Below are 22,709 nucleotides of genomic sequence, written 5' to 3'. Positions count from 1 at the left end.
TGAGGAATGTAAAAGTAAAAGTTGTCAAAAATATAAATAGTAAAGTAAAGCATAGATACCCTAAAAAACGACTGAAGTAGTAATTTAAAGTATTTTTACTTAAGTACTTTACAGTATGTCAGCTGCGCGAGTGGGTGGGAGATGCCTGTGTGCTTCGAGGTTAACCTGATATTTTCTTGAAGATCACCCCGTGTTGCCAGCTAATTTTCAGGGTAAATTGCTAGAGGCAGGTTGATTTGTTGCTAAATGACGTTGTGATGTCATTGCGTGATGTCATTGCATTATGTAGAATACACAATAACGTTACTCAAATTGACTGGCCATCTCGGCCAAAAATATGATTTGACATTTGTTCAGGTACAGACTCCCACTCTTTTCTGTACAATTTTGATTGAGACATGTTGATTGATATTGTAAGTTCTGTTAAAGATCAAACATTCGTGACCAACTATATTCATTGGGTTTGGCTCGTCGAACCCGTACTACTGCTGCAGCAGTCAGCCAACAATGATTTGCAATTTGCTGAAATTGCTGCTGGCCTGCTGCTGCCTGTGCACGAGCTGAGCGCCTACTGCAGACGTCACTCACAATGCACGTTTGTAGCCAGGCACGTGTGTTGTGACAGAGAAAATCGTTTTTGTGTCATTTAGAGTGAAAATGCGTGCATTTTAGCGTTTGAGTCACTTTTCAAAAGTTGCTAAAAGTTCCAAATACATTTTTAAAAGTAGCTAAATTTGTTGCTAGGTGCTGTTTGACAAAAAGTTGCCAGGGTAGTCTGAAAAGTTGCTAAATCTAGCAACAAAATTGCTAAATTGGCATCATTGATCACTCCGCGACCCACAAGCTGAAGTACCGTCGTACAGCAGCAGATGATGAAGCGTGGTCAGCCAATTGCCGCGTTCATGACAACTGGGAACTCGGAAAATACGAGGTCTAATCATGACTTTAGGTATCGTCAGGTCGGAAAGTCGGAGCTATAGAAAGAGGCCGAGTTGGATGACAGTTCAAATAACTTTTACCCAGTCGGAGCACGTTTTCTTTTAGAGTTCCCTGTTATTTTTAACATACTGAAGCCGTAAGTGGGACATTTCCGAGTTCCCAGTTATTTTGAACGCGGCAACTGACTTGTCATTCCCACTCGCCATCACTCACCGCTGTCATCGAATGGACTCAAGCTAGGAGCTCAATTGTCGAGCTCAGTTGTCATGAAACGCAAAAACAGCGATGAGTTGCGCTGTCTTGGTTTAATACACACTTTCATAAATAACGAGGAACGCCCACAATGTGTTTTGTGTGGGTAAGTGCTTAATGAGTCTCTCATGGAACAAATGAAAACGACACGTCCTGACAAAACATCCACAGCATGACGGTAAACCCAGTCAGTTATTTCAGAACAGCGTAGAATGCTTCAGGAAACAGTGCTTCGACAGTGGAATAGTGAGTCTGCTAGCAAGGCGTTGTTGTCATTTTATAACGAGTGATAAGCCAAAATAAGGGAGTACTATCTCTCGTAGTAGTCGATGTGTTTCTCTTTCAAACAATCCCCTTGTACACAGCTAATAGCTGGCTAGCTAACGTTAGCCAAAGCAAGCTACCTTGCTACTGATAGTGCAACCGGCATAAGTAACAGTACATATGAAGTTGAAACATGATCAGGTACATCTTACTGTAGAAATTAGGTTTGAGTCTAGGTTGGAACTGTTGCTGTTAAAATACAAGTAATATTTTTTATTCTGAAATGGAATAAACCGAAGCAAGATACTTTTTGAGGCAAACACAAAGTTCTGTGTTTCTTATCTACAGCAGGAAGCAGTCTCCTGCCTGGCTGAGAAAGCACTAGATGTTCTGATCCAGTTTGTCACCACATACACTACTGGTCAAAAGTTTTAGGACACCTACTCATTCAAGGGTTTTTCTTTATTTGTACTATTTTCGATATTGTAGAATAATAGTGGAGACATGGAATCATGTAGTAACCACGAAAGTGTCAAAAATCTAAATATATTTTATATTTGAGATTCTTCAAATAGCCTCGATGACAGCTTTGCACACTCTTGGCATTCTCTCAACCAGCTTCATGAGGTAGTCACCTGGAATGCATTTCAATTGACAGCTGTGCCTTCTTAAAAGTTAATTTGTGGAATTTCCTTAATGCGTTTGAGCCAATCAGTTGTGTTGTGACAAGGTATACAGAAGATAGCCCTATTTGGTAAAAGACCAAGTCCATATTATGGCAAGAACTCTGGGTCTTCTGCCACAGGAATGGAAGACCTAGAGTTACCTCTGCTGCAGAGGATAAGTTCATTAGAGTTACCAGCCTCAGAAATTGCGGCCTAAATAAATGCTTCACAGAGTTCAAGTAACACTTAACCAGCATGGCTACCACAACATTCTGCATCGATACGCCATCCCATCTGGTTTGGGATTAGTGGGACTATCATTTGTTTTTCAACAGAACAATGACCCCAACACACCTCCAGGTTGTGTAAGGGCTATTTGACCAAGAAGGAGAGTGATGGAGTGCTGCATCAGATGACCTGGCCTCCACAATCCCCCGACCTCAACCAAGTTGAAATGGTTTGGGATGAGTTGGACTGCAGAGTGAAGGAAAAGCAACCAACAAGTGCTCAGCATATGTGGGAACTCCTTCAAGACTGTTGGAAAAGCATTCTAGGTGAAGCTGGTTAAGAGAATGCCAAGAGTGTTCAACACTGTCATTAAGGCAAAGGGTGGCTATTTAAAGAATCTCAAATATAAAATATATTTTGATTTGTTAAACACTTTTTTGGTTACTACATGATTCTATATGTGTTATTTCATAGTTTTGATGTCTTCTACAATGTAGACAATTTTTAAAAAATAAAGAAAAACCCTTGAACAAGTAGGTGTTCTAAGACTTTTGACCGGTAGTGTACCTATGTGATAAAGGGTAATACCTTCTGTATTAATAGTACTGTTTTTTTGCTCATGTTTGGGTTCCCTGTGTTGCCAAACTTAAATGTGGGAGAATGTGAGATATGGTAGCCTAATCTTTGGCATGTTGTAATCATTAAAGCAGGGGTTCTTAAACTTTTTCACCCTGGGACCCAAATTAGAAATTCTGTGTTTTCCTGGGACCCAAGCTTATGAAAACTGGCGACTATATGTAAATATCAGCACATTTCATTGCCCTTATACCTAAAACAGATGCAATATAGACAAATAACAATTAAATTAAATACCCATATAAATAGCTATTCATGTTTATTTTTCCCTATTAAAATCCCTCTTACATATCTGTCTAGCTTGGAATAGTTGCTGTTAAAATACAATAAATCATTTTAATTCGGAACTGGAATAAACTGATTTAAGCAAGATGCTTTTTGAGGCATCACACAGATGTAGACCAGAAAAAACACACACACACACACACACACACACACACACACACACACACACACACACACACACACACACACACACACACACACACACACACACACACACACACACACACACACACACACACACACACAGTCCTAATGAGAGGTGTGTGACTGATAAGTAGAAACGTAGCACTTCTCTCGCAGATTAAAAACAAGAAAGGGACAGGGTAAGGGGGGATACCTAGTCAATTGTAAAACTGAATGCATAATTTTTTTTGCGTTATCACTGCAAGCCATCATGACTCTCAACAGCCGCTACAGCCGCTGTTTACTTCTGAAGATTACTTTAGCGCCGCCCTAAAAACCCGATTCAAATTCGACACAAACCTTCAAATAGGTATGTAATGACATATTATATAACTCTTTATAGTGTTTTATTTATATTTTAGAGGTGATAAGTTGGACAGATCGGGTGAAAAAAGCAGTTTCCCCACACGGCTTATCTCCCCATTTCCCTATGCAGTAGGTTTCACTTCCCCACCTGACATTTTTAAAAAGATCCGACAGAGATAATTTCCTTCTTCAATTATGCAGAGACGTGCAGCATGAAGGTCTTGTCATTGATTTTGCTGGAAGGGGGAGAAATTGTGCTTTACAATGGTGTTCATAGGTTCATTGACCTGGAAGTATTATGTTTTTTGGGTGCTAAAATAAGTTAAATTGTACGTTACAGCGCAATGTACAAAAGAGCGTTAGCTAACTATACTACTTTACAAAAAAAGTATCAACATTTTTCTCTCTAAACAAGTGGATTATTTACTTGTATATTTAAAAAAACAATTATAGATCTAACTTCATTGGAATATATCTACAACTTACCACAAAATCGTTTTGTTGAAATATCTCCAAAAGTTGTGATGACACAGAGGACATGTTTTGTTGAGCAGAGCAGTTGCAGCCAAGAAAAGTGTTGGGAAAATAATTTGTTGACATCTTGTGGTCTTTATATGGATTACAGGGGGGGGGGGGTAGTTACCCCCTACTACCCTAGTAGTATTACAATGAAATGCCACCAATGTAAAGTTAAAATGTGAGTGTGATCAGCAGAGAGTGAAATTACTCATGGTTGTGACGTAAGGTTATGAGAGGTGGGGGGAAAACCGAGTCAGATGATAGTAGGCCAAAATCGGCCGACCGGCTCAGCTGTCTCGAAGACATCAACATCAACGCACCCATCAGCCAGTTTTCCGTTGCAGCCAGTGAAAACGGAGGAGCACGCCAGCAAGCAACACTCAATGGATTATACAACGTAAATCAAGAAAAAGGCTGTGTTGATGCCAATCTGAACCAAGAAGAGAGAAAGAAACGCACATTAAAGATTACAGTTCATTCAACCCGAGGTAATACAGACACACTATAGGTCGTTTTAACAAGGGAAGAGTAGAAATGGTCTGCATTATTTATTTATTCTTGAATGTTGAATGTCTAGAATCTGTCTAAGTAAACTAAGGAAAGTTTGAATATAACTTTGGTGCTGAAGCTGCCTACACTATAGTTGACCTTTTCTTAAACGGCAATAACTGAACAAATTACCCTAGAATAGTATTTTATGGATTGGAATAGCCAGCCACTGAATGGGCTCTTGGCCATATGATCCACATACCTCTCCTGATTAACTGTGTCTGTGGAAGTGGAAAGTATTGCCTATAATTAAATTCAGACTCTGGCCTTGTTCATCAATTATCATTACACTGTTAAAATAGTTGTGCCTCCAGAGTGGAATGTCACCTCTCAGACTGAGTCAGTCTTTCACAGTCAGTCACAGGGCTGACATCACCCTACTCGCTGCAGCAGCAGGGCAACAAAGCTCTCATTCACTAGATTGGACTGTTTTCAGTTAAACATAAGCAGCATGCACATTCTCCACTCCAATTACAAGACAAGGGAATCTGACAGTCAATTGTCGTGGCTTTCTCATTATGTTTCTGACATTTGGTCAGAGACATTACTTGTCACTTGCCATATTTATGCTTTTGTTGTTTTGTGATTTCCCACATTCCTAGGTGGATTCGTCTTGCTGTCCACCGATGAATTTTGATCAGCCGCCTCCTTATGGGGGCCCCGGCCCCTCTGCCCCAGGATACCCTGCCCCTACAGCACCTGGGTATCCAACCCCCATGGCCCCTGTGTACCAACCCCAAGGGTTCCCAGATCAGGCATACCCAGCCCAGGGATACCCTGCTCCGGGTTATCCACCCACAGATCCATCCTACTCTAACTTCCCCCCAGGACCCCCAGGTTTATACCAAGGGCAGCCAGGTTACCAGGGTTACCAGATTCCCCCTCAGCCACAGTTAGGATGGCAGGATACACCCCCTGGTGCACAAATGTATGGAGAAGCGCCTAAGAACACAGGTGAGATCTTATGAAGCAGATATGGAAATTAATACATAGAATAACCCACTGACCCACTTTTGTCTGGCTGTGTATCTGAACAGATTATTGTATACAGGGGTTAAATTGGGAATTCAGAGGTGGAGGAGCCCTATTTTGGCCGGGTTAGGTTAAGCCAGGGTTGACTATAAGACTAAGGGTTAGAGATAGATAATAGGCCAAAATTGGTGTTAGGGTTCTTTTTAGTCTTCGTAATGGATTGCCAAATGACCTCTGAGAACTCCTTCCCCTTCACGCAATGTGATTGAGATACTTAATATCAAAGATGTTTGCAGTCACGCCACACCCTTACTGTACCCATGTGACCTGTCACTATAAAAGGCAGTGTGGTGTGACATTCTGTCTTTCTTCACTCACGTTTGTGTTTTACATTACGAGATTGCTATTAATCCCCTTCGGATTACAGTTCTTCAGCAACTCGGAGGTGCTGTGAGTAGTTGATGTTAATCTAGTCAAATCAACAAAAAAATTTTTTGTCACATGTGCCGAATACAACAAGTGTAGTAGACCTTACCATGAAATGCTTACTTAGAAGCCCTTAACCAACAATGCAGTTTGAAGAAAAATAAGAGTTAAGAAAATATTAACTAAATAAACTAAAGTAAAAAAATAAAGAAGCAACAAATAAAATAACAATAACTAGGCTCTATATACAGAGGGTACCAGTACCGAGTCAATGTGCGGGGGTCCAGGTTAGTCGAGGCAATTGAGGTAATTTGTACATGTAGATAGGTGTAAAGTGCATAGATAATAAACAGCGAGTAGCAGCAGTGTAAAAAAGTGGGGGGTGGGGGCAATGCAAATAGTCCGGGTAGCCATTTGATTAGCTTTCCTCTAGGAGTTTATGGCTGCAGGGAAGTTCCATCTACATTGAAAGTCATCTCTATGGGTCATGACCAGATTGTGGATGCATTACTACGGGCACACCCTCTAGTATCACAATTCATGAAAGGTACCCTCAGGCTACGGCCACCCAAGGCTACTTCAGTACCCTCATGGGAGTTAGATGTTGTACTACGATCATTTATGAGTCCACCATTTGAGCCACTGTCTTCACTTGAGCTATGGGAGATCTCAGTCAAGACTGCCATTCTATTGGCTATGGTTTCAGCCAAGCGTGTTAGAGAATTACAGTACATGCGCTTTCTACCCATCCTTTATGCCTCACTTTAGCAGAATATGGATCTAAGGCAGTGCTTTGGCCAAATCCAGCATTCTTACCTAAGGTCCTTTCATCATCACATGTTAACCAACCCTTAATCATAGCAGCATTTCACCTGCATTCCTACTCCTCACTGAAGAGTCGTGAGTTGCATACACTTTTCCCGGTTAGGGCATTGAGTGCCTATCTTGCTGCAACAAGAACTGTTAGTCAAACAGAACAGCTTTTTGTGTGTTATGGGGAAACACTCTCTCAACCCAGATACAGTAAGTGAGCATACTGTGAACCTTGTACATACTTATCAACCATCAGTGAGATGGATGTTCTTAACAGAGGCCTTCCACTCTTGGTGCTGTTGCACCCAATTGAAGCCTCATGTTGTAAGTTCTAGCTTTCAGCTTGCTTGTGTATATAGTTGTATATCACAGTTGAAATTCTTTCTTATCCTGTTGGGTAATTATATTCTGTTGCATCCTGTGGTGGATACAAGGGTTAGTTTAACCCTAACCTTTAAAAAAAATATATTTTATTCCTCTTTTCTCTTTGGACCCGTAAGGTGCTGGAGCTTTTTTCTGGATCAAAATGGTGGTGGGTGTGACAGTGGGCCTGGCCAATGGCGTCACCGCCGACCAAAAATGTTTGAGGCCCTCCTGTTGGCCGCAGTGACAAAATATTGCTGTTGTAAAGCTAATTTCCTGCAATTCTATACATTTTACAATGGGGTCTGAGATAAAAAAGAAAATAGTTTTAAAGCTCATTTCCTGTAATTCTACACAGCTTGCCATGGTGCTGATAGAACATTTGCAGTTTTAAACCAACATTATATTTACAAAAGAATGTGGACACCCCTTCAAAATAGTGGATTCGGCTATTTCAGCCACACCTGTTGCTGACCGGTGTATAAAATCAAGCATACAGCCAAGAACTGTCAGCACAAGAACTGTTCGTCAGGAGCTTCATGAAATGGGTTTCCATGGCCGAGCAGCCACACACAAGCCTAAGATCACAATGCGCAATGCCAAACGTCGGCTGGAGTGGTGTAAAGCTCGCCACCATTGGACTCTGGAGCAGTTCTCTGGAGTAATGAATCACGCTTCATCATCTGGCAGTCCGACGTACAAATCTGGATGCCAGGAGAATGCTACCTGTCCGAATGCATAGTGCCAACTGTAAAGTGTAGTGGAGGAGTAATAATGGTCTGGGGTTGTTTTTCATGGTTCGGGCTCATTAGTTCAAGTGAAGGCAAATATTAATCACTACAGCATACAATGACATTCTAGACAATTCTGTGCTTCCAACTTTGTGGCAACAGTTTGGGGAAGGCTCTTTCCTGTTTCAGCATGACAATGCCCCCATGCACAAAGCGAGATCCATACAGAAATGGTTTGTCAAGATCAGTGTGGAAGAACTTGACTGGGCTGCAAAGAGACCTGACCTCAACCCCATCGAACACCTTTGGGATGATTTGGAAAGCCGACTGCGAGCTAGGCTTAATCGCCCAACATCAGTGCCCAACCTCACTAATGCTTTTGTGGCTGAATGGAAGCAAGTCCCCTCAGCAATGTTCCAACATCTAGTGGAAAGCCTTCCCAGAAGAGTGGAGGCTGTTGTAGCAGCAAAGGGGGGGACCAACTCTATGTTAATGCCCATGATTTTGGAATGAGATGTTCGACGAGCAGGTGTCCACATGCTTTTGGTCGTGTAGTGTAATTTCCTTACATATTACACATTTTGCCATGATTTATTTTATCTGAGTGACTCGAACATGATAACAAATTCAATAAAGGGAAAGGGGATACCTCGTCAATTGCATAACTGAATGCATTCAACTAAAATGTTTCTTCCGCATTTAACCCAACCCCTCTGAATCAGATTGGTGTGGGGGCTGACTTAATCGACGTCCAAGTTGTCAGCGCCCGGGGCCCATACCATGACAAAAATAAGGGCCCCATACCATGACAAAAATAAGGGCCCCATACCATGACAAAAATGATCCTGAATGCATAATGTTTGGAAATGTTAGACTGTCTAGCTTTTATTTTGGTGATTGTTAGTAATTTTGGTGATTTTGGTCATTAAAAAAAATATAGGCTCATTATTTTCTCTACAGTGTACAAAACATTAGGAACACCTGCCCTTTCCATGACATAGACAGACCAGGTGAATCCAGGTGAAAGCTATGCTCCCTTATTGATGTCACTTGTTAATCAGTGTAGTATCCACTTCAATCAGAGTAGATGGAGGGGAGGAGCCAGGTTAAAGAATGATTTTTAAGCCTTAAAAGACAATCGAGACATGGATTGTGTGTGTGTACTATTCAGAGGAGGAATTGTAAGTGCCTTTCAACATGGTATGGTAGTAGGTGCCAGACGCACTGGTTTGTGCCAAGAACTGCAACGCTGTTGGGTTTTTCACTCTCAACAGTTTCCCCTGTGTATCAAGAATGGTCCACCACCCAAAGGATATCCAGCCAATTTGACACAACTGTTGGAAGCATTGGAGTTAACATGCTTTTGACACCTTGTAGAGTCAATGCCCGACCAATTGAGGCTGTTCTGAGGGCAAAAGGGGGTGCAACTCAATATTAGGAAGGTGTTCCTAATGTTTGGTATATTTGGTATAAAGTGTATATTTGGTTTTAGTTTAAGTTTACACTGAAATGTTTTTCCATCCTGAAAAATATGAACTAATTTCTAGTCTTTTTTGACTGTTTGGATTTAGGTGGCCCATAAAATAAATATTAGGCGGCCTGCCCAATACTTTTCCATGCAGAAAAACCCTGCCTTTAACCCAAGGTGCAGGAGCCAGGTTGCGTGAAGCTGAGGCACAACTTAACCACTGCCTGTACATACAGTATATGCATAAATCAACTATTTTACCTTTTTATAGAAAGGATTCTTGATGTGAGGTGCAGAATTGTCAGTGATGTTTGTAGAGTAGGCTAGTACAACTCAAATGACCATGCTGGTCATTTATGAACATTTGAACATCTTGGCCATGTTCTGTTATAATCTCCACCCGGCACAGCCAGAAGAGGACTGGCCACCCCTCATAGCCTGGTTCCTCTCTAGGTTTCTTCCTAGGTTTTGGCCTTTCTAGGGAGTTTTTCCTAGCCGCCGTGCTTCTACACCTGCATTGCTTACAGTTTGGGGTTTTAGGCTGGGTTTCTGTACAGCACTTCGAGATATTAGCTGATGTACGAAGGGCTATATAAAATAAACTTGATTTGAATGAACACTAATATATAATTTTCCCAGCATGTAGACAGTCTGGGCCAGGCAATCTCTGGCTTTGTGACGAGGCCAAAGTGATTAAATGGATTTGAACGCTCATAGGAATGAAATTCAACTTAACCCCGCTACCCATTGAAGAGATATGACACTAATGGCAGAACTGCTGGCTTGATCCACTTTCCTTCGGTCCCTGCTTCTGACAGTGGTCACCCCTAATCAATGGAGTTCCACTCAGTGAGAGTCTGATCAGACCACAGGGGCATCCAATTCCAGCTCCCAGTCTAAACCCATCTCGCTCTTGCCGGAAGTGAGGGTTTGTGAATCTGCCCTCATTCCCTTAGCACACATTGACATTACTAGTGCCTTGACAGTAGTACGAATTAATGACAGATAGCTAACGAGTGTCGTAACATGGAGTGGCCTAGCTCTGGCCAATTACTACTAGTGTAAGTGTCTAAATAATGGATACAAGCTTTTTGTTTTTTCAATATTATGAACATGCATGTGTGTCAGTGGAGGCTGCTGAGGGGAGGAAGGCTCATAATAATGGCTGAAATGGAATGGGTTTGATGTATTTAATGCCATTCCACCGATTCCGCTCCAGCCATTACCACGAGCCCGTCCTCCCCAATTAAGGTGCCACCAACCTCCTGTGATGTGTGTCGATAAGAGGGACTGAGAATACAGCATTGAATAACTTCTCCTTGTCTTCGTCTCTATCAGTGTATGTGGTGGAGGACAGGAGTCGAGATGGCGGAGGCGGAGGGGAGCACGCCTGTCTCACGGCCTGTTGGACGGCCCTTTGCTGCTGCTGTTTGTGGGACATGATGACCTGATCACTGAACCTGGCGAGACGAGACCTCACTGTTACCTCACCATGTCCTCCCAAGAGAAATCTACCATGGTGTAAAACCGTCTGGAAGTTAACTGATCTTTTACTTCCTGTCTCTTTGTCTTAACTTTATTATGCTCGCTAAATTGTTGCACACGTGACTTTGTACATCATACGGCAACTAAAACCTAGCCTGAACACTCAAAGTACTAAAGCGAACTTTTTTTAAATATACAAATATTGACACATCTTCACAGAAGAAAAATATATAAAACAATGTTGAATAATCAGTCTTAATTATTAACAGATTATATTTGTTTGTTTTTCATATTAGATACGTTGGAAACTTGCGTTTCTCTTTCATCCCCACCTTTAAATATTTGCTTTTCATGGTAAAGAAAACTAGACTGAACAAAAATATAAACACAACATGTAAAGTTTTGGTTTCATGAGCTGAAATAAAATATCCCAGAAATGTTCCATACACACAAAAAGCTTATTTCTCAAATTTTGTCCACGAATTTGTTTATATCCCTGCCAAGATAATCCATCCACCTGACAGTTGTGGCATATCAAGAAGATGATTAAACAGCCTGATCATTACATAGCTGCACCTTGTGCTGGGGACAATAAAAACCCACTCTAAAATGTGCAGTTTTGTCACACAACACAATGCCACAGATGTCTCAAGTTTTGTCCACCAGAACTGTTGCCAGAGAACTGAATGTTAATTTCTCTACCGTAAACCGCCTCCCAACATTGTTTTAGAGAATTTGGCAGTATGTCCGACTGGCCTCACAACCACAGACCACGTGTAATCACTGCAGCCCAGGACCTCCACATCTGGCTTCTTCACCTGCAGGATCATCTGAGAGCAGCCACCCAGACAGCTGATGAAACTGAGTATTTCTGTCTGTAATAAAGCACTTTTGTGGGGGGAAACTAATTCTGATTGGCTGGGCCTGGACCCCCAGTCATGTGAAATCCATAGATTAGGGCCTAATGAATTTATTTCAATTGACTGATTTCCTTATTTTAACTGTAACTCAGTAACATTTTTGAAAATGGTTTCCAAGTGTTTGATACCATTCCATTTATTCCGTTCCAGACATTATTAAGAGCCGTCCTCCCATCAGCAACCTCCAATGGTTTACAGCTAGTGCTATACACATTTAAATATGTGCATTTTAGCTGTGTGTCTTAGTCAGGTGCCTATATTTGCACAACTTATTTTGGGCAGTGCTTCTCACCCCCCTGGCTTAACGCTCTCATGTGGGTTGAGTGTGGGGCCAGGGAGGTCTGTGATTCTATTTCTGAAAGGTCAAGATTTAAGCCCTGTTTATACCTGGTGCTAACATGTGTACTGATCTTGTCCACATTCTGATCACCATCAGTTATTTTAATCATCTACACCGGTCTAAAAATGTGGGCCCAATCAGAATGTGGACAAGATCAGGACACATTTTCGCACCAGGGTATAAACAGGGCTTTGGACAGGGAGCAGTGAGTTTGATCTGCGTGTGTGAAAATAGCTGCAACTCGTTCAGAACAACAGTCCGGACTGCTGAGTATCTCTGCTTACCGCTGTTCTATAGAGGTAAATGATTCTACGGTCATGGAGGGGCTCAGTCCTACTGTATGTCAATGGAGATGTTAATGATTAAATCTGCTTGTTAGCTTGGAGTCCCAACCTCACACTTCACTGCAGTACTACAGTCTTTCATATATGTTAGTGTCGGGGGTCAAAGATGCTTCTGGCAGGTGCTAATTAAAATGGTAAAAATAACCTGGGAGCCATGAGAACCCACTGCAGCTGACAGGAAGAGGTTTGCCTCCAATGATCTCAATTTGAATAATACAATACCTGCCTTTAATATACATTTACCTCAGTAGTACAAAGGAAGGCAATTTTACCTGTCAATCAGTATTTGACAGATTAAATTGCTTTGATTTATTCACAATTTGCTAATTTTACGCTAATGACAAAAATACTGTAAGTGGTCAATGAAAGTTGAGGGTAGGTAGTTAATAGTCTCCCAAATGACCCTCAGGAAAGCACGTCGATCCACAGCTGCTTGCTGAAAGTGGAAAAAGAACTTCATGCAACATGAAAAAACACGTTTATTCTGATAAACCTTCCACATAATCCTCGTCCTAGTGTAAAGAATGTTTCATGATACCTATTCATGTACATATTGACATCCATACTGTGGTTCTTCACAGTGAAAAGATACTTTTTACAGATATGGTTGGTTACAGAGAAACCACTAGGTAAAAAATGAATTAAAATCTCCAGTTTAAAGGGGATGTTTGAGTTTTGGCAATCAAATCAGTCAAAGATCAGTATGTAAACATCTCTTCTATGGATCTTCACAGAACTATAGTTAAACCACCTTTGAGAAATTTACAAATTAGACAGCTTTCAGGACATGGATTTATGTTGCTGAATGAATGTACACATTTAACTTGGTAATGTATAGGGAAACATGTTTCACAGTTGTAAAGACAAAAAAAGTAAACAATATAAAAACACAACATACACCATAATTTAGGTAGACCTTTACTTGACACCCAGTGTCACACGGTCATAACAACTGACATAACTTGTCATAATATGGTCATAACAATCATGTGTCTTGTCCTGCTCCAGAAATCTGCTCCTGCATTCATCCCAGTCATCAGCAACAGAGCATTAGCGTAGGTGCATGTCTGACATCAACGTGTGTGCAATTACAATGATCATTTTATATGGTCAATTTCAAAAATGTTTATATAACAAGCATACTGTTGACACATAGGCTATGGTGTAATGGAATGTTTTGCCTTGTGTGGTAGGTTTGGTGGGTTTTGACACTTATGTAGGTGTCATAACCAGCCATAAAATAATGCACCTTATGTCACAACAGGTCTAAATGTGTCATGACAGTGTTATGACAAGTTATGTCAGATGTTATGACATGGTTATGATCGTGTAATAACGTGTTATGATGCTGGGTATCAAGTAAAGTGTTACCATATTTTATCTGTAACATGTCTTGGGCTGCAAATTTAAATATGTATTGAGAATACTTTAATATATATATATTTTTTAAAAGACATGTATTTCATCCTCAATACAAATTCTTCATGATTGTCATATAGTGCAAACAAAAAGAGCAAGAAAAAAACAACTATCCTGTGATTCCATTTGTATTTTTCTTGAAATTGTGAGAGAGTTATCCTGACTTATCTTGGATAAGTCAACAGGAGTGCCCAAGTGAATGTCTTGTTTCAAAGTCTACAGCACAGGAACATACAAATCTACATATATGTCATATCCTCAATCTGTTGTTGTTAAATTAAACCATATTTTACTATGTACTCTGAATGAAGAACAATTGAGCGTCCTTAAACATTGCTCATGGTTATGATGATGTTGGCAAGTGATGGCTCTATGTTCTTCAGATGGTGGCCTGAGACAGTTCAAGAGTTGTTTAGCCATTAGAAATAAAAGCCTTGACTGTGTTGTCATTGTCTGCGTTGGGTCGGATACGTCTGATAAGCTGTTGGAATAGCAGTTAACCTCACTGGCATCAATACCAATCCCTCAAAAAAAGAGTGAAAAATATTTTCAATTTTTTTCCTCATAAAAAAGTCTGTACAGTTCATATCATCAGTAGTTAAGGGTGCTTTTTAAAATCATAGTCTGAACTCATTCAGGCGTTGTTTTTGCCTTCAGCAAGACATCTGTTTTGTGAGATTGTGTCCTCTCAGATGCCCCTGCAGCACTGCCAGGGAAACCCCATGTTTACTCTCCCTAGGAGATGAAGTGTCAGAGGGGCTGTGTTGTATTGTACTCTGTTACCTCTTGCCCATCTCCTTCTGTCTGAGGAACTGGATGTTGCTGCTGCTGTCTGCCAGTTCTGGGTACTGCTCCACAGGCAGCACATAGTACCCATCGTAACCTGGCACCTTCCCTGCTGCCAGGAGCTGCTGCCTCTCTCCCTCTGCCCACAGCCTCCCACCCTCTCTGCTTTCTCTCAGACACTGCTGCTCCCTCATCCAGGCCACCGACAGGGCCCTCTGGTGGGCCTGCTCCAGCAGACGACCCCGCTCCTTCTCCAGCACGTCAGCCGCCAGGCCGTAACGTACACTCAGGGACAACGCTACCGTGTGGATCTCCACGGTGACGCCCCGACGAGAGCGGCCGCTTACGGTCACGTTGACGCCATTCTCCAGGGTTTTCCTCCCGCTGCTCAGTCCTAGAGACAGCAGGTCACTGTCAGCCAGGCCCAGCTTCACAAAGAAGTGGCAGTCTTTCCCGTCTATGGTGTAGTGGGTTCCCTCCAGATAGATGGCGTTGTTCAGGACTTGGGCCACCTTACGGCTGTCCTCGCTGGCCAGGCCGGACACTCCCGTCACCACATGGCCGTCCTTGATGGCTAGCATCATGCCCCGGCCCACGATGGGGATCTTGGTGCCAAACCAGTACCCAGGCTTGTCCCGTTTGGCCCGGTGCTCCTTGTTGAGCAACCTCCCCTCCAGGGCCATGAAGGCCTGGTTGTGGCGCTCCGCTGCATGCTGCACCCCTGTGATCAGCTGGAGACAGAGCAGAGGGTCAGCCAGTCACTTGATTATTTTGTTTAAATTAATAAACATAAAATACATGGAGATTTGCCTGTGTAGTCTCAGTAATCAGTAGCTCAAATATGTATTTGATACATAACTCACCTGAGCAGTCTCACAGTCCTGGCTTGCTAGTAGTTCATAAGGCGGTTCAACAAAATACATGGGATGTCTGGGGAAGCCTGGTATGATGTTACTGAGCTGGAAACCGAACATCACCAGCCAGCTCTTCACATCTGCAAAATAGGGCAAGAGTATTAATGAAAAAAAAACATGTCAAGATGTCATAACATACTTAGCTCACTTGATGGATCTTTTTCCATAAGAAGAAGCTAACTCAATCATCCTCACCTGTCACATAGCTCTTGACGTCTATCATATCACTGAGTGGGTTGTTGTTCTTGAACATGTACAGATTGAACGGGGACGGCTCCTTGCCAATCTTAGGTAGGAGTTTATGGTCTGGAGCAGTCCATCTGCCTGCCAGCACATCGTAGTCTCTCTGGCCAAAGTGCACCAGCTTGGTGAGGGGGTCGTAGAGCCCTCCGTGGAAGCCCACCGCCATGTTGAAGTCAGGGTTGGAGTCGTGGTACACCTCCCCGTAGGCAGTGTACTGAAGCTGCTTGACCATCTGTCCGTTGCTGCTGAAGACGGCGAGCGGCGTGCCCGTGTTGTCCGAGGCGATGTAATACTCCTCCCCGCCGGTCACCTCCATGGCAAACAGATGGCCCTGCAGGTCGTAGTAGAAAGAGGTGATCTCCCCTCCAGAGTGGTTGTACACGTGGGTTATCCTGCCGGGGTAGTTGAGATCTGCGTAGAAGAACTGCAGGTGCTCTCCCTCATTGGTCTTCCTGGAGATGCGGCGGCCCAGGCCGTCGTAGCGGTAACGCACGCTCCAACCCCTGGGCGTACGGCTGTACGCCTGCTCTAGCAGCCCGTTGGAGTTGTAGAGGAAGACGTCAGCGCCACGCTGGCTCAGGACACCATCCTCATCCACGCGGTACTGCATGTCGCCCAGGCGGGTGATGCGGTCGCGCAAGTCGTAGCGCAGCGGCAGCAGGCGTGCGCTGTTCCCAGGGTTCAGCAGGTGCAAGTTGCCGTTCAGGTCATAGCTGTAACGCCAGGTGGACCAGTCGTTGACTTTGACCCCGACAAGCTGGCCGTCACCGTCATATTCATAGCGGTACTGTGTTGTGTTAGCATATGGCCCGATCTTCAGCTCTCTCTTGATGACCCGGCCCATGCTGTCATACTGTACCGTCATCCAGTACATGAGCGAGCGGAAGATCTCGTACTGCACCTCTTTGATGCGGCCGTGGGCGTCAAAGTGCTTGCTGAGGGTCATCACTGCCGTTGTGATTATCTGGTTGACGTCATAGTAGATAATGCCAAACTTGCCAAAGTGCTCCACCTTGCCTGAGATCTCATCGTAGCGGTAGAGGTCCACGGGCAGGGGCGTCTCGCCGATCACAGGCTTGATGCTGGCCACACGGAAGCTGTTGTCGTGGTAGGTGTAATCAAAACGGGCGTTGACCATGCCCTCCTCAGAGAAGCGGTACATCTGTTTGTCCACTAGGGGGCCAACTTTACGGTAGCGGATGGTGCAGGAGAATCCCCCACTCTGCAGGTTAACCATCTTCAACACTCCGGCTGTCTCGTCGTAGCCGAACGTCACAGCTGTGCCGTCGTACAGAACCTCAGACAGCTTGGCCAGCTTGCCATACTTATAGATGACGCGTCGACCCGTGCCTAGGTAAAAGGTGGCACGGGGTCGTCCGTCTTCGCTGAAGTCGTGGATGACGGTGGCGTTGCTCTCGGGAGGGTTGTAGATGTTGCGGATGTAGCCGATGGACACGTGGGTGGACATGGTGTGTCTGGCCATGCTGGGCATGGTGACAGAGATGATACGCCCTGAGGTGTCAAACTCAAACACATACTGCCTCTGACTCTGCTGGAGGTGCAGCACCATGGACTGGGGAGGAAGATGGAGAAAACAAAAAAAAGGTACATCCATTTTTATTCTCTACTGTACATCCACAATAACAGAAGCCTTGAAAAACTTCTCACAACAAAAGAGTAAAAACACTGTTCCCTTACAGCTTACAGCACACACAGACACACACACAGACACAGACAGACACATCCAGTAGTGTATCAAAATGCCTCACCCTGTCCAGATAGCTGAAGCTCCACACCTTGCCGTCCACAAAGGTGCGTGAGAGGATGCGTCCGAAGGTGTCAAACTCGCTCCTCTGGCTCATGCTGCCTCTCTGCAGGCCCACTAGGCGTCCAGTGGGGGAGTAGGACACGTTGACCACAGCCAGGCTGCTGCTGGGAAGCCAGGTGGCTGGACGGCCCTGCTGGTCATACATGATCCTCAGTGTGAACTTACGGTGGTCGTCATAGATCTTCTCTGTGCGAGTGTTGCGGTCAAAATCAATTGAGAGGAGGTTCCTGCCATGGGCCTGTGCAGAGTGTGAGGGAGGACATTTCATTAGTCATAGGTACAGTTAGGTCAAAAATTATTGGCACCTGACTGTACATGAAACATGAGAGGAAGACATCCTAAGCCTGTATAATCATTTGCATTCTGATAAAATCAAATGTTTTTATGGGTGAAAAACTACATTTTCTCTCTTTTGCTCAGAGCTGGCTGTGTATAATATATAGTTCAAAACAACAATATTACTCTACAAATCCTATATTGTAGCTCTATTCTCAGTGACAGAGAGGGACTTCAGTATGACAGAGAGCAAGCTGCATTGATTAAAAAACCTCCAGAAATGGATTGACATTAGAGACTGAGCACTTTAAGTGCATTGTGTCCAGCTTACTCTCAGCTTCCTGCCATAGACGGTCACTTTGCTCTTGATGAGTTCCTTCCTCATCCTCCACTCGATAGAGTTCAGCCCGCTGTCGGTGGGCAGACTGATGTTGCGCTGACCAATGGTAGGGCTGACTGAGCCGGCTAGGATATGGGGCTCTGTGTGGAAGCTGAGGCCCATGCCATTGGCATACGATACTCTTAGAGTACCATTGTAACAGAACTGGTAGTTGTTCCGTACTTGGTCTGCAGGGGGAGCAGCAGGCACACACACACACACACACACACACACACACACACACACACACACACACACACACACACACACACACACACACACACACACACACACACACACACACACACACACATACACATACACATACACACATACACATACACATACACACACACACACAGGTTGGATTAGAAGTGAGAAACTGAGGGCACGTTTTATTACAGAGAAGACATTACATTTGATCTAATTGAATGCTCTGCATTAGGGGAAATGCAGTCTCTGGGGCTGGATCTGTGTACTTTTCTACCAGACAATAACAAGTATCCTCTCTCATAATGACATGACCAAAGATAAGAGGGTTTTTAGTCTTTCAGCAAAATGCAGAACATGAGCTTTTTATTCCATTTACATGCAGTAATGAGATCATGTACTACATTTGAGGAGGAAAGGTACCTGGAAGCAAAATAATCCATGGAGCTTAATGCGAAGGAAACTTCCCGAACACGTCTAACCAGACAAGAGTACTCAAAACCAGCTTTTAACGGCTTTCAAACTCAATTTATCTCCCTGAAACAGTAGAAGCAAACTTTGGAAGCCAGATTTACTTTGTAGAGTCCATTTCAGTCAGAACTCCCACATTAGATTGAAATAAAGTGTGCAGTTTAAGGTAGCCAAGTCGCTTTCCCTCTTTTATGAGCCCCCCAGGGCACACTTTCATATAAATCTCTTCAATTCTTATTCTCACGGCTCCAGTAGTTTCCAGACGTACAGATGAGATTGCATTTATTTTCTGTCACACCCCCATGGGTCAGTAGGGAAATCTATACTCTCTCCTGCTCTTTCCTCCACACTGTTAAACGGCTGAAATAAGCTCTGGGACCAGGGGCCTTCTTGTTGGGCAGCAGCCACCTCCTATGGCGCCCACAGACACAGATGAAGATTTACTGTGTCCTAGGTAATGAATTTCTCCTTAATCGCATTTGTCATAGGACTGTAAAAAGTGTCAGGTACCCTAAAGTGTTGGAGTTGGGGAGACAGAGAGAGCGAGCTGGGTAGGGGATTATAGTACTGTAGTTTAAATATGAGAATGATCCTTTTAGGTGACATGTTTGTTACCTTGCACCACGGTGTAGGATGCCTCCGCAGAGGACAGGTTGGTGATGACGGTGACGTCGTCATCCCTGTTGGAGCTCTCCATGTCGATGTTGATTGACTGGTCTATCTCCCGGTGCAGGCTGGTCACCACTCCCGTGGGGTAGGTGACGTTAGTCAGACGCCCCTCACTGTCATACCTGCATGGGAAGAGTAGGATGGAGCTGAGTCGAGGGGCCATGGAGGAAAAATCCTACATGTGCTGGAATGTCTGTCAAACGTGAGACCAACAGATGTCTTCTAGCACTCAGAGCAGTACCAGGGTCAGACACCAGATGGTGACAATGTGACATGACCATATTGTTGATTTGACTCCGAGTGGCCTGACGGAATCCAGACTTCTTTTTCTCTCTCTGACTAATGCATTATTTCCACACCAATAAATGGCTATTGCTCCTTTTCGTCACCTAATATTAATACACTGCACTGTGAGCTGTATCACTGAATACGTTAGGCTAATTTACAGTCACACATACACTAGTTAATTCCCACATACTCATAAAAGTTGGTCCATCCAGTCTCATCAGCCTTGGAGGCCAGCAGGCCTGTGTTCGCAGCATAGCTCATCAGCGCCACCTCCTGGTTGAGGGCAGATACGGAGCGCAGGCCACCGGCAGGGTCCAGCCCCAGGGTGACCACCTGGTTCTCAGGCAACAGCACCAGCCTCAGCTGGCCAGATCCGTCTCTCCTCACCCTCAGGGTGTTGTTACAGTTATCAGCAACAGCAGCCAGCTCCCTGTCCGGCCCGTAGGTGAAGTTATAGAGAGGTTCTCCGGTGATCAGACTGACTGTCTGTCTGTGGAGCCCATCTCTACTGAACACATACAGCTCCTGCTCCCGGGGTGACCCCACCTCATATAGCCCCACTGGCGTGACCATGGGCCTGTCGCGCCGCACTGCCCGCACACGGATGTTGTTGAGGTCCGCGATGAACAGCGTGCCGTCGGGAGACACGGCGAGCGAGGTGGGGGCGTTGAGCCCGGCGTCCGTGGCGTAGCCCTCGTCGCCAGAGAAGCACTGGCAGTTGACGTCATTCTTGCAGTCGCACTCGGAGGTGGCGCCGGCCAGCAGAGAGGTCTCTCCGGAGGCGCTGACCTGCCGCACGCGGTTGATCTTCTTCTCGTCCGTCTCGGCGATGTAGAGCACACCAGTGTGGGAGACGGCGATGGCCGTGGCGCTCTCCAGGGCAGAGTGGATGGCCAGCTTGCTCAGGGAGTAGTCGATGCCCGGGACCTGGCAGTGCATGGGCCTCCCAGCGATGATGCTGACCTGGTGGTTCTCTGTGATGCGGAGGATCACGTTGTTCTCCAGCACGTACAGGGAGTTGTCCGTGGGGTTCACCGCCAGGTCTGTGGGCCACTCCAGACGCACCTGGATGAACAGTTACACAACACATGAGTAATCGCAAATTCACTGGAACTCCCCAGCGCTCTTTAGATCTCCAAGTCTTTATCCAAATTCCTCTCTCTCACACACTATTCAGAAGAGAGTACAGCTAGGATAGGTGGATATAAATACTGTCAATTTATGACAACAAAGAGGCAGCCCTCTTATGTTGGACAGTAGTAGATATATCCCTCTAAAGAAAAGTCTCTGTAGTAGTCCATGCTTAGCGTATTTGGCCATAAGGCAGAGGGGGACAAATAGGACAGATGGGGATATCATTTAGACTGCAGACTCTCTTCCCACCTGGCTATTAAGAAAAACATATAGCCTCAGCACTACACAGGTTTTCTGCCCCAAAGGGCCTATAAGTCCAAAATATACAGATATGAAACATATCGATTTTTTGTTCCCCAGTTTTTCTCCTCACCTGACTGACGTCCATGCTGGAGTCACAGCTGAGTGGGCGGACCGCTGTGAGGTCATTGGTCTTGATCAGGGTAGAGATGATGCCGTTTTGGTCCACCCTACGGATCATGGTGGCGTCAACAAAGTACATTAGGCCGTTCTTATCCACAGCGATCCCTGACAGACAGAAAGACGGAGGCAGAGTTCGAAATCATAACATTCTGACATATGAAAACTAGTTCTTCTTTACATCTGGGGCTGCTAACACAAACAGTCAAAACACTGTCAAAGTTGGGCTCATCAGGCATTCTGCAGGGTTGTAACCTCGTGCTGACATCAGAATGTCTCTGTGTTAAGTGTCATCTCTGCTGTGACACCAAGTGACAGTGTAACACTCCGCCTGGCAGTTTGGTGTCACGAAGACCCGCTGTTTCTGTTCCAGGTCACCGCTCTGAACAAACAGATTGCAAATCACTCGTTTACATACACCCTCCCTCCTGAGGACACCACTAGATAGATACTGAGTGACAGCTAAAGACCCCAAAAGAATAGCAGGTGAACATGTGTAAAATCACACAATATGAGTGCTTCCTACAAGGGGGTATAAGTGACAGACTGTAAGTAACAGTCAGATATAACAAAATAATCCGGGTGGAAATTAGTGGAACTGATTTTATATGAAATGTGTGGAGCAGAGCATCCCTAAAATAAGGAAAGGCTACGGTCACTGTCACCTCCACAGTAAGGGTTGATACACTATGCTCCTGGAACTCACCCCTAGGGCTCATGAGTGTGGCCTCCACGGCCTTGCCGCCGTCCCCACAGCGGGCCTCGTCGAAGGGGACACACTGCTCGCCGGTCCCAGCCACCACCTGGGCATTGTCCAACAACTGCCGCCCGCCGGTCAGTGAGCGCACGCGGTAGATCTGTCGCGAGTTGGTGTCCGAGAGAAAGACCGACCCAGACAGTGGGTCCACCGCTAGGTAGTACTTGTGTGTTGGGTTGTTCCTAGGTAGATAGGAAATTAGAGAATATTCTAGATAGATAATCCCT

General features: G+C 44.5%; 2 protein-coding genes across 4 annotated transcripts in view; one reads left to right on the top strand and one right to left on the bottom strand.

Moving 5' to 3' along the window:
• The first annotated feature begins 4,409 nt into the window (after positions 1 to 4,409).
• On the top strand, positions 4,410 to 11,540 carry LOC139583269 (cysteine-rich and transmembrane domain-containing protein 1-like). The gene is made up of 3 exons (XM_071414155.1): positions 4,410 to 4,765; positions 5,429 to 5,780; positions 10,938 to 11,540. Exons 2-3 carry the CDS (start codon positions 5,453 to 5,455, stop codon positions 11,048 to 11,050), a joined length of 441 nt encoding a protein of 146 aa, XP_071270256.1. The 5' UTR covers positions 4,410 to 4,765; positions 5,429 to 5,452; the 3' UTR covers positions 11,051 to 11,540.
• Positions 11,541 to 13,149: 1,609 nt separating this feature from the next.
• LOC139583257 (teneurin-2-like) overlaps positions 13,150 to 22,709 on the bottom strand; it is a 133,000-nt gene continuing 123,440 nt past the window's right edge. For all 3 annotated transcript variants that reach the window (XM_071414123.1, XM_071414134.1, XM_071414143.1), the window contains 9 exons: positions 22,432 to 22,664; positions 21,679 to 21,833; positions 20,362 to 21,236; positions 19,830 to 20,005; positions 18,486 to 18,721; positions 17,820 to 18,116; positions 16,003 to 17,623; positions 15,757 to 15,887; positions 13,150 to 15,624 (listed from right to left, as the gene is read on the bottom strand). In XM_071414123.1, the coding sequence (XP_071270224.1) occupies positions 14,887 to 15,624; positions 15,757 to 15,887; positions 16,003 to 17,623; positions 17,820 to 18,116; positions 18,486 to 18,721; positions 19,830 to 20,005; positions 20,362 to 21,236; positions 21,679 to 21,833; positions 22,432 to 22,664 (4,462 nt within the window). In that variant the 3' untranslated portion in view covers positions 13,150 to 14,886. The remainder of the gene's footprint in view (positions 15,625 to 15,756; positions 15,888 to 16,002; positions 17,624 to 17,819; positions 18,117 to 18,485; positions 18,722 to 19,829; positions 20,006 to 20,361; positions 21,237 to 21,678; positions 21,834 to 22,431; positions 22,665 to 22,709) is intronic.

The sequence above is a fragment of the Salvelinus alpinus genome, chromosome 1 (genome assembly GCF_045679555.1).
Source record: "Salvelinus alpinus chromosome 1, SLU_Salpinus.1, whole genome shotgun sequence".
Taxonomy (NCBI): domain Eukaryota; kingdom Metazoa; phylum Chordata; class Actinopteri; order Salmoniformes; family Salmonidae; genus Salvelinus; species Salvelinus alpinus.
Note: the sequence above shows the minus strand (reverse complement) of the source record. Positions and strands in the feature narration are given on the sequence as shown.

What these genes read in the sequence shown, in the direction of transcription:
- LOC139583269 (XM_071414155.1), top strand. Translation starts at nt 5,453, where the DNA reads ATGAATTTTGATCAGCCGCCTCCTTATGGGGGCCCCGGCCCCTCTGCC. An exon ending in AGAAGCGCCTAAGAACACAG is followed by an intron (nt 5,781 to 10,937) that starts GTGAGATCTTAT and finishes CGTCTCTATCAG; the next exon opens with TGTATGTGGTGGAGGACAGG.